A 12,500-nucleotide genomic window follows, 5' to 3' on the forward strand; every position below is an offset into this window, starting at 1 on the left:
CATGAACATTTTGTGTGACTTTATCCACCTGACGAAATGAGATAGCAGGCAAGATGATACTTTGATTACCTTGCCATAAAGTCAACTTCTTTGTATAACATAAATTTAGCTTATTAGATGACTTCAGCCCTTAGTCTGATGGCATCCTCTTGGGTTTCCGATTCAAGCCTTATGAGGTTTCATATTTTTGGCCATTGTTTTTTACTCTTCCCACAAAATATGCATAGGCTGAAGCAACACATCTTGATGATCACAATTTGAATGACGTTTTCCTCATTTTCATTTGGGCATTTTGCTTTCCGGCTCAGAATCAGAACATTCTTGTTTAGATTTTGTTGGAGTCTAGCTGTATAGATAAACATTTGACAGGAAGATTTTCATGGTCAGTTGAGCTGCAAGCTTCCATAATTTCAGCTCTCTTATGTTAAAAGAGAATACTTTTCATCTCTTCACAGTCATAAACAATGCATTCAATATTTCCATGAACTTAAAAAAAATTACTAATTAAAATGCCACCCCAAAAATATTTGGAATGTAGAACTAGTTGTGGATACATTAAAACATGTGAGTAAAGGGTGTTGGGTAAAAAGAAAAAAATGGACTAAATGTTTCGACCGGGTAATTCCATCTCTCATATATGGCATAGGTTCTGTTTGGCATTTCCTTCCTAGAAAGGCGTCTCATCACTAACACTTGCTGATAATAAAAACCTTAGCCTCTATAAATTCAGCAACAGCATCTCTGGCAGAACTTGTAGCTTTCCCATGTCTCGCACTTTTGTGTATGCCAATACTATTTTATAGTAATAAAACTGCCCATGGCTGGCATTAAAAACTTCACGCTGTTCATCACTCGTTTTAGGTGTGTTTTTTTCATAAGATCAAGCATCCTGATAAACATCACACAAATTGCTGCCTTGTAAACACAATCAACTGTGATACGTTTTCCATTTATCCAAATAAAACAAAGAAAATCAACTTAAAGTGATGTACCTAATATTTCTTTTGAATATCCATAATACACCTCTAGATCTTTGTTTTATTGTTGACTTTACCCTGCAAGCAATGCTAACTGCATTGATTGCCTATATTTTCACGATTGTTGAAATCATAGCTCTTAGAATACAATATGCTATCACAATAAGTCAACGGATGCCACTTTCATACTTTTCAATCATCATTATTCTTTTTACCTCTATCGTGATCTGAAGCAGTTTCATTTTTGCTTGACTTTTCTCACTGACCAGGACCAATGATGAATATATTCACTAGGAATGTATGTAAAAACAGGGATAATTCACCGCTAAATTGAATGGGATTCTTACTATGCAATTACTTTGTTTCTCCTACGATGGCCCATACTCGAGTTATGGAGTGGGAAAACAGGCTGTACAAGTTTATTTATGGGGTGTAGGGGTTGTGTACAAGACAAATTTCTCCATTACAAATGCAACATTTACCAAATTTGACGTAAGGCATTCTAAAGCTGTTGTATACCTGACGTAAGGCATTCTAAAGCTGTTGTATACCTGACGTAAGCATTCTAAAGCTGTTGTATACCAAGTTTCCACTGTACTGTATACAGTATATCATCTCCATGGGTGAGATTGTGAACTGAAAGTGTAATCTAATTCATAATAGTGGATGATGGTAAAATTTTAAAGATAAGCATCCTTACAAAACCACTAGGACAAAACGGTGAAATACGTAAAGCAAACAGAGGTTGTAAATAAAGGTTCTTGAATAAATAAAGGAAAACTTCTTAAAAGGATAAATGGAAATAAAATGTTGGATTACTGAAAACAATTAAAATATATATACTGTATATTAAAAATGAGGGAAAACAGGCATTCAGAAGTAATAGTAATTTATCTTGAAAGAAATTGAAATTGGAAAAGACAGTGACCAGAATAGCAATTTGAGAAAAATATAGAAGGAAGATATTGAAGCTCTAAAATAAAATTACTAATAAAAATGCCACCCCAAAAATATTTAGAATATATAAGCAAATGGAAAGGGCGCATCCGGCAACCGGTCCCTTAATGTAGGATAACTGTGGGGAAGATCATCATTGAATTGAGGGAGTACAAATGGTTTGACATGATAAGAGGGTGTCAAAGTCTTTAATGGGAATAGCACATCACCTGATAAAGTGTTTATCATAAGGGCGAACAGCTTTTGAATTTTTTTTATGAAATCCTTGATATTGAATTAACAGTTAATATGCGACTTTCATTAATTAAAAGAAGGCTAATATACTCCCTGCAAATCTGAGACGAAAGTATTCTTCTATAATTCAATTCCATATTTCATTCTGTCCAATTTTAATATTTTTTTTAATTAAATTTCAGCTGATATGTTATTGATACACAAAGGAAATTAATTTAGAAAATTTATGAAGGGCTTAACTGTTTAGATTTTTAGGAATTCTTTTCTCAAAGGCCAGAAACTTTTCAAAGCCTTAATTTATTCAAATATGTGATTTATCAGCAGAATAATCAAGCATGTAGCACTAAGTCTATCCAACTTGCAGTATCTAAAATATTTACTACTACTCATATTCTAATTTCAGTATGGGTGACCCAGTTCAGGCAATTATAAACAATGAAGAATGGCGCAAAGAAAAGCTGGATTTCATATGTTCAGTCGTGTCTAACGTAGATCAGGAGAGTCTTCTCACTGAGCTTGGTTACTGTGAGACAGATGAGGATGCAGAAGGCCTCATGCAAAGTCTTATCTTGCTTCAGGACAAGGAGCTACCACCACCACCTCATAATGATATATCCGGCCAGCAACAAATGAATGGGCACATACCCTTAAATGACATTATAGTGCGTTTACCAGAAGAGCGTGAGGAAGAGGAGTCTGTCATAGTTCCTTCTGATGACCAAATCAGAGATGACCCTGATCATGAAGCAGAGGCCTCAGACAGTGATGATAGTTGTTACTTTACACCTGACATCTTTAACAGTTCCCAAACAGAGCAGCCTGAAGCCGATGAACTTGCAGAAGTGATGAACAATGTAGAAATAGAAAATAATGAGAGGAAAATAATGAGAGTGACGGTAGTGAATTTGCTGCTGAAATAGCACAGGCAATAGCAGAAAGTGCTGATATGACAGGGGCAGTTGCACAGGCTGAAGCTATGAGAACTGAAAAAGAAAACCAGATAATGCATCAAGTGGCAATACTCTCAGATCTATTTTCAAATGCAGACCCTGATTTCCTACAAGAAAGGTAAACTTTAGAAACCACCTTATTAGATTTTATCATACAATACCAATGTAAATATTGTGAATGAAATTTTATTTTTTTTCAACGGCACATTTTAGAAAAAACTTTTCAAATTTTATTTTGAAACTTACTTATTCTTTACACTTACAATTTTGCCATTTTCTTGTCAACAGAATCGATAAATGCATGAAGTTAGAAGGGGACGAAGAAGCTTTTCATCTTCTGTACGAAGAATGCTTGGAAATAAAAAATTACCCAACGATGAAAGACTATATAAAAAGGCGGAAACGAGCCAGTGTAACAGAGACTAGAAGTATTGACGATTTTGTTATAACTGATGATACCAAGGTTAGTTTGAGGCACCCAGTGCTGTTCCTATTATAAAATCATTACTGGTTTTCAAAATAAATATGTTCCTGTAGATAAGATAATTCTATTCTAGCTCTCAAATGAGCTTAATTTCCCCATACAGTTTTGTAACTTGTATCTGAATGTTCATGATAAAGTGTACTAGTTAATATAAGTCTACCATTTAAGACAAGACTTCCAGTTAATGTAATCCCAAGTTGCCAGTTAAAACTATTTAGCTTCTGTACGACAAAATAAATTTCATAGCACCTACACAATCCTTAAACAATTTTGTTTCGATAGAACAGAAATATGATGTGTGCTTATTATACTCGCAGGCTCTTGCAGAAAACTTGACAGTAGAGTGTGGAATATGCCTGGAGGAAAATATTTTAGGTATCGATACAAATACTTGCAGTGCACTTAAAAATGAGCACACATACTGTAATCACTGCATAAAAAGGTAAATTTTAGTTGCTTTGTTACATGTTTATTTTACTAATTACGCCATGCTATGTACTATTTGTGTTGCCCTTGTGAGTTTTGTTAACTTTAGGTCTTTGTAGCAAAAGAGAATTTATATTCTCAAGTTACTGACCTGTGGATTCCCTTTTGTCATGCCAGCTGCCTTTCTCAAGAAGACAACAGTAGCCAGTAGGTAATCCAGATAATGGAAATCCTGGACTGTGAAAGTGTAAAACATGGATGAATGTTTTCATGAGTGAATTATGAAATAGCCTCTCCCATAGTATACAAATAATTAACTGGATATGAGTTGACAATGTTATTTTGAAATGTTTCATTTTTTTTTTTTTTTTTTATTGAAGCAGCTGATTGTTACTTTGCCTAATTTATGTAGCGGTTAGATGACACAACTCTTGAGAACATGCTTGTGAATGTGAAATTGCTAACTTGGCGGCAGCTGAGCAAACTTAGTGCTGTGAATGACAAATGACATTTGACACAAGGTAAAGGATAATTATTTCTTTGACAGGTAATATGGTTTTGTAATTATTTTACAAACAGAGATTAGGGTATTTCAAGTGCTGTTGTATTTTTGGGTTATTACTATTTTGAAAATTATGCAATATTCTACATCATATGGAAATAGCTCTTTTTTTTTTTTTTACTGTAGAAGGCATTCCAGTATTGACTAACTGAAACAAGGAAATTAGCTTGATATTGTAATTTGCTGACAAAGACAATAGAGAAGTATCCTTTTGGTAGAACTTCTCAGTAGTTTGCTGTAACCAATTCTTTTCCTACATGGAAGACCACAATAATTAAAAGTGTACTTCGATCATAATCAATACCTAAGTGTTACTTTCTTAGATAAATTTTTCTATTGGCGGATACTAAAACAATCTATTCTAAATGCAAGATTCTGCAAGACAACTTGGGTATATTTGAATTAATTCAAACATAAGGACTCTTGATCTGGTCTTTAATAATGACATAATTGTTAGGTACTTCCAAGATGGAATATCTATGACTTTAGATATCATTAGACAATTATTGAAAAAAAAAAAAAAAAAAAAAAAAAGATATGTACACCTGAGGAAGACCTTTTCAAACAATTTTATTTCATTATTTTCCCTATGACTAACATGTGCTATAAATATTGCTTGATTTTGTTACGACAGATTTTCAAACAAAAATTGGGATGAAAACAATAGGTTAGAACTCCAAGGGATGTGCTTATCTGTGAGTTGATTGTTGGAATTAGCCTGATTTGACTGTAGTTTTATGATTCTTTATTAACCTGTAGTGTACAGTAATCCAATTTTGCATGGTTACATAGCACTTCCAACTAATTCTGTCTTGCATTTCCATATTTTGTTAAAGATTTATGCTTATATATGACTAAATGTGTGATGCCCTTTACTTGTATGTAAACTACAGTAGCAAGTCTTCTTAAAGCTTAAAAGCTATGAGCATTTTTTTTTTTTACAAGTAGAGCATAGGTATCAAGCTTATTGCTTTGATCTATAATGCACATAAAATATAAGTTAGAGAATGCTTTGAAATTTTGGGAAACTATTACAATTAAAAACTAAACCAATTGCAATTATCCTTCCAAAATTTAAAAGTACCTAAGTAAGTGTTAAATACAAAAACATCTTTGCAATTAATGTAATATAAAGATATTTTCATAAAATTTATCAGGCTTTTGAGGCTGTGGGTAACCTACTTTCAGGTATGTGGAAGCACAAATAGGCCAGGGTCTCACGATCTTCAAATGTATGGAAGGGTACTGTGACGCGGAATTCTCCCTGCGAATGTTACAAAAACTAATTGAGCCACCTGTATTTGCAAAGTTATGGGAAAGAAGGCAACAAGAAGAAATTGCTGCAGCTGGTGTGGAGAATTTGGAATCTTGTCCGTTTTGTAACTACATGGTGAGCATGCCAAATCAAGAAGACAAAATCTTTCAGTGTTGGAATCCGGATTGCATGATAGATTCCTGCAGGTAAGCAAGTTTTTTTTACCCTTTTTCCTTTTGAATTTCCCTTATCAATCAGAAACTTGGATTATTGAACCGCTGAAAAACTATTAAAAAAAGAATTCTTTGATATATTATTTTGAAAAAAAAAAAAAAAGTAAAATGTGTATACAATAGTTTTCATTACAGTACTATGTATATCTTTTCATAGGAAATGTAAGGAACCAAGCCATATCCCAATGAGATGTGAAGAAATTGAGAAGAAAGGCCAAAGAAATGCACGGACATATTTGGAAAATGAAATGGCTGAAGCTATGATCAGGCAAGTGAAATATTCCTACCCAATGACAAAAACAAAGCCAAAAAAATCATAAACATATGAGATAATTTTTGCCTTGTTTTTTTTCCAAAAGATATACCTGTAATACATCCTGTTAAGCTAATACAGTAAAGTATTGAGTAAAATTTGAGAGATTTTTCAATTCCAATGCTTCAATTAATATATAATTAGATGAATGCCATGTATGCCTGAAAGAAATTCAGTTCCTTGTGTCTTCCAGCTGGGTTCATTAGTTCACTACAGTACAGTACAATTTTGTAATGCTAAAATAACACTAATAACCTCTCCATTCCCTGCTGTTTCATCTAAATCATTTTATATTTTCTAAGTTTCAATTTTGTATCCAAAGTGAAAACGCTGAACTTCTTGTTTCAGAGAGTGCCCTCGATGTAAGAAAAGATTTATCATAGAGGCAGGATGTAACAGGATGACATGCCCATGTGGTGCAATCATGTGTTATGTCTGTAAACAACTCCTAGATACAGCCAATGGCGATGGATATAACCATTTTGAACGAGGGCCAGCTCCAAGTGAAAAGTAAGTCATGAATGCATCAGTTACAGTACTGCCTAATGCTATACTTGTTAATATATTCTTACCAAGTAGTATATGAATTACGAATTAATTTATGGCAAATTAATTCAATAGTAACTGAATATACTGATAAAATTCCTGAATTTTATGATAAAATGTTGAATAAACTAATTTTGCTACCCAGATGTTCAGAATTACGCTAAACATTAAAATATTTTTTTTTCTTCTTTCCCAGATGCCCGTTGTACAGTAACACAACAGCTCTCCATGAAGAAGAAGTCCGGGATGCTGCTGAACGTGCCAAACAAGATCTGGATCCACAAGTATCACTACTTCATGATCCTACAGTCAATCTATAGTGCGACGATGATTTACGTTACAATATTAAACTCATAATCACTTTGAAAATACAATAAGGTCATTATAAAGGTACTGTAAAATATAAATGTTATTGTTCACAATAACCGAGCAGATTTTGTGTATTACAGTATTATGTACCATGGGAGGAGCTTAGTCAATGCAATCACTGTTTGTAGTTTGGCTGATAGCAATGTTTTGAAAATCAGTAAGCCCTAATTTAACTGTGATCCAGAAATTAGATACAATCACTAAAAAGCAAGTTGAAACCAGGTTTGAAAATGGATTGAAACTGGAAAAGTTTTTTAAAATTTCAACGTAGGAATATTTTTTTTTTTTTTATTTGAGGACTTTCTGTTCAACATTTATAAGCGAATTGGGTACCATTACTTAATTCAACACAGTAAAATGTTTGTGATATTACTATTTGTTAATTACCCTGATTGTCATAATCTTAGTCTCTTTAGGTAGAGATTATTAATTGGTTGTATTGAACGGATGATGTACCTAAATTTCCAGTTATCATCATCATCGATGTAAGCAATTGTAACTCAACTATAATGAATACTGCAGTTACTTCAATCATAACAAAAAAGTTGATTTCTGTACTGTGAATTATAAGAACTATTGAGTAGAATTATCTTTATGCTAATTAGGAAGTCCAAGAGTTGATTGAAAAATCAACTTTCTTCTGTTACAATTGTTTTCTTACATAATATAACCCTGTGATATGCTACTTAAGGCTTGAATTTTATAAGGTTGTCGTTACCAAAGGGAATTGAATATGGTGCTCAAATTTTTACAAGGAAATATTCATTTTCACAAGTCGACTAAAAACTATTTTGGTCTGTTCAGTGCACATGTAACGGTTTGTTTCCTTTTGTACTCCAGTCTAGCTATTTTTATTACTTATTCACTCAGGATAATAGAGGATTTAATGTGATTTCAGGTAGCCGACGATGTTTGAGAAAAGAGAGGCAATCCATTCATGTAAACTAAATTGTAACTTAGGGTCTTACTACTATTGTTAAAAAGGTTGGTTTCCAGTCTTTAAGGATTGGTGTATTTCACAATTTATAGAATCCTATATGTATCACCTACATACAGAACTGCACTTTACAAGTATATATTTTGATTAAACATACTTATGGCTATATATCCTGTGTATAATTAATCATGTAAACAAATGAATTCCGTTTAGTACACTTTACTGTCTCATTCATGAGAAAATATAGTTGTGATAAGTTTGTCATTTCAATTCGTGGCTGTTATCTAGTTATAATGGTCATAGTTTTCATATATCAAAACAAAATTTTTTTCTTGTAATATTATCTAATCAACTCGTGATATACCTCTGTACTAACGCATAATCTAGATTGAAGTGTTATAGTAAGTTTAGTAGGTTGGAGTGTCAAGTAACTTATGTGTTGAGTATACAATGCTTTACAGACCAAAAACGAGACGTAGATCGGATTGTAGGAATCGAAGGCACACGTGGAAAACAAAAATATAGTGTTGCTATATTTGGTTTGAGAGTAAACTAAATAGATTATTAATCATAAACTATGGGCATTCGTGAAGTCATGAATGCAGTGTTCCATTCTGGCTAGCTGGGGAATGAATGTGTGCAAAACTGAATTGTAATACAGGTCTTATTAGAATTAAGGTCAGTGAAGTCTTCCTGAAATTGTAATCTCGCATAGTTTTAATGTCCCTATAATTTACCAACATTGAGAAATGAGCAATGGTATTATCGTGTCTTAAAAATCACAGATTCCAAGTCCAACAGTCAATATTTTTTTCTTTGAGCGAGGAGTGTAAACAAAATTAACTCCAGAGCTGATAATAATGAATTGATGCAGACTATTAGAATCTTGAAAATTGATCAAATAAATTTTCAGCTACTGGAAACTTATCAACTATTTTTTAAACCTATAGTTGAAAATTTTCATTAGGGCCTTGCTATTTTTTTCCTGTTGTATATAATTTCTAAATAAGTAAAGGCCTTTAAACGTATTTTACCAAGTTCAGATGCAAAATATACTGCCAAAACTCTTAGCATTTGGGTTAAAAATTAGATAAGGCCTGTGTTTTTTTTTTTTTTTGGGGGGGGGGGGAAGAAAGAACATTTATCTACGGTACCAAGTAAAAGGGGGTTCAAAACTAAAACAAAAACAGGTCGATATTAATGAAAAACATTCAGAACAAACTACATTAGTAAGAAAGGAGTATTAGTAGGCCACTATTTTGAGAGAAAATTTCCACCGAATGAGAGGAGGTGAAAAAGATTAGCTTTAGGCTTTTTCATGCAACAGCAACAATTTTTCGACAAAGGCATGTAGATCTGATAACTGAAGCAAAATACCGGTTTGTTGTTCTTGTTCAAACAAATAGGTGAAGCCGACATTGCAAGCTCTCCCAAAGAGAGTGAATCAGTCCTAAGATTATGAAGTAATTCTTATCCTTTTGAGTACAGCATTTCATTACATAATCTTGGCGTGTTACATATATATAAATATATATAGGAGAGGATATATGTTTTCAGATATATTTACATAAGATATAAGTTATGTTACTGAAACCGTGATTGCCTCTCTTTTCCTAGAAAGGTTATGTTTTACTCATATGAGATATTTATGAACTGTTTTTGTATGTTTCTGAAAACGATAGATTTAGAGAATAAATACTGTGTAGGTAATGAGGAATTTTGCGAGTTAGGTTTTTGAAAGCATAATAATTCATATCAAAAGCACATGACCTTTCATCCCACTCACATCAGAAAATCAAAGTTTTACATTAATCTGTAATCATTAAAAGACATGTTTGTACTGAAGTCAACGGATTTAGATTAAGCTGCGTCACATTGTAAAAAATAAAATGAAAAAATCTATTTTCTTTTTCATTGAGCCAATCTAAACTTTTTTTAAGTATTTGTAGAAGCCTAAACAATTAATGCCTATATCAACTGTGAAACTAGTGTTTCGGGTGTCTGGTTGAATGAATGTTATTATTATTATTAATTGCTAAGCTACAACCCTAGTTGGAAAAGTAGGATGCTATAAGCCCAAAGGCTCAACCAGGGAAAATAGCCCTGTGAGGAAAGGAAACAAGAAAAAATGAAATAATTTAAAAACAGTAACATTAAAATAAATATTTCTTATATATACTCTGAAAACTTCAACAAAACAAGAGGAAGAGAAATGAGATAGAATAGTGTGCCCGAGTGTACCCTCAAGCAACAGAGCTCTAACCCAAGACTGCGGAAGCCCATGGTACGGAGGCTATGGCCCTATCCAGGACTAGAGAACAATGGTTTGATATTGGAGTGTCCTTCGCCTAGAAGAGCTGCCTACCATAGCTAAAGAGTCTCTGCTACCCTTACTAAGAGATAAGTGGCCACTGAACAATTACAGTAGAGTAACCCCTTGGGTGAAGAATTGTTTGGTAATCTTAAGTGTTGTCAGGTGTATGAGGATAGAGGAGAATATGTAAAGAATAGGCCAGATTATTCGTTGTGTGTATAGGCAAACGGAAAATGAACCGTAACCAGAGAGAAGGAACCAATGTATTACTGTCTGGCCAGTCAAAGGTAGAAAAATAATCTACTGAAACATTAAAGGCATATATGCTAATCAAAATAATTAAATATAAAATCTTCCTAAAATTATTTTGAACATTATCTAAGATAAAATAGTCACCTTAATCTGACTGTAAACCTAGGAAAGACAGATGAATTACAGAATCTGACGTCTTTCATGTTTAAGTGATTATCTTCAAAATACTCCACATAAAGAAAACAAGGATGCACGTAGAGTAAACTACAATAGATAGATTAGAATTTCTCCATTTTCAAATACTCAATGATTAAGTGTCAACATGGGCATTGTTGTTGTTGTTGTTGTTGTTATTATTATTATTAATAGCCAAGCTACAACCCTAGCTGGAAAAGCAAGATGCTATAAGCCCAAGGGTTCCAATAGGGAAAAATAGCCCAGAGAGGAAAGGAAATAAGGAAATAAATAAATGATGAGAACAAATTAACAATATATCATTCTAAAAACAATAACAGAGTCAAAACAGATATGTCCTATATAAACTATTAACAACGTGAAAAACAGATATGTCATATATAAACTATAAAAAGACGAATGTCAGCCTGGTCAACATAAAAACATTGTTGCCTAAATGAAGCTCAACAAAAGAGAAAATGGGCTGATAAACCTTATAACTTTCAAATATACAAAGTTCTCTCTTTAAAAGTTATTCAAGTTATTCATTTCTACCTTCCAGAAGTGAAACGTATGAATAACTGATAAAGCCGGGTGGCCCTCATTCAAAGCTTCCACACACGTTATGTTGGCTTACAATCAGGACGCTATCTAACCTACGCCCAGTTATATCTATAACTCGCTTGAGAATAAAGAGAATATAAGAACACTAAATTTCTATGAAGGTTGAATATAGTGTGTGTGTGTGTGTGTGTGTGTGTACACACACACACACACACATATATATATATATATATACAGTATATACTGTGTATATATATATACATATATATATATATATATATATATATATATACATACAGTATATATATATATATATATATATATATATATATATACACACACTATAAACACACCATACATTAAATGAACTTTGTAACTTATATAAAATGTTAACGTAATCTAACAGACAGATATGTTACCTATCTTTATGCACAACTATGCATTTCAGACCATACACTTTTAACTATGTAAGAATGAGAGTTGGAATTACAAGAGCAGGTCAAATTGAGGGTCAATAAACTTAAATATCAAAACAAATAATTTCGGTGGTGGGTTACTCACAGCAAATGTAAAATTTCTATTTCTTTTATATAAAAATAGTATTTGATCAGAGTTGAATTTACTGTATGTATAAATCGAGATGCTTATGAACGACCTCTAAAAACTTCCAAGTATGGCTGTATAAATTCGTAGCAGAAGTTACAAATAAGTATGATAGATTGACAAACTAACGAAAGTGTTCTTTCAATAAAATTTTATTGATTTATTTCTATATTCACCTGACGTTCATATTTGATTCTGGAAGGAATTTATGTCGACTAGTATAATTCTGCAGTCCTATTAACTTTGGGGAAGTCTCTACTAAGTCCGTCTTAAAGCATTCTCTCTCTAGGATTAAAAAGATACAGTGATGAAGAACCAACTTGAAAAACCCAGTTGGAGGAACGATTCTC

At 32.7% G+C, this 12,500-nt stretch overlaps 2 protein-coding genes across 2 annotated transcripts in view; both read left to right on the forward strand.

Moving 5' to 3' along the window:
* Window positions 1–3,088, forward strand: part of LOC137629258 (uncharacterized) — a 245,195-nt gene extending 242,107 nt beyond the window's left edge. Inside the window, exon 2 of the mRNA XM_068360519.1 lies at window positions 2,572–3,088. Coding sequence (XP_068216620.1) covers window positions 2,573–3,088 — 516 coding nt within the window. The 5' untranslated portion in view covers window position 2,572. The remainder of the gene's footprint in view (window positions 1–2,571) is intronic.
* Window positions 3,052–7,610, forward strand: LOC137629553 (E3 ubiquitin-protein ligase RNF216-like). The gene is made up of 7 exons (XM_068360978.1): window positions 3,052–3,236; window positions 3,407–3,581; window positions 3,920–4,044; window positions 5,779–6,051; window positions 6,236–6,350; window positions 6,744–6,901; window positions 7,134–7,610. The coding sequence occupies exons 1-7, from the start codon at window positions 3,115–3,117 to the stop codon at window positions 7,255–7,257; spliced, it is 1,092 nt and encodes a 363-aa protein (XP_068217079.1). The 5' UTR covers window positions 3,052–3,114; the 3' UTR covers window positions 7,258–7,610.
* The last annotated feature ends 4,890 nt before the right edge of the window (window positions 7,611–12,500 follow it).

Source organism: Palaemon carinicauda, chromosome 37 (assembly GCF_036898095.1).
Source record: "Palaemon carinicauda isolate YSFRI2023 chromosome 37, ASM3689809v2, whole genome shotgun sequence".
Taxonomy (NCBI): domain Eukaryota; kingdom Metazoa; phylum Arthropoda; class Malacostraca; order Decapoda; family Palaemonidae; genus Palaemon; species Palaemon carinicauda.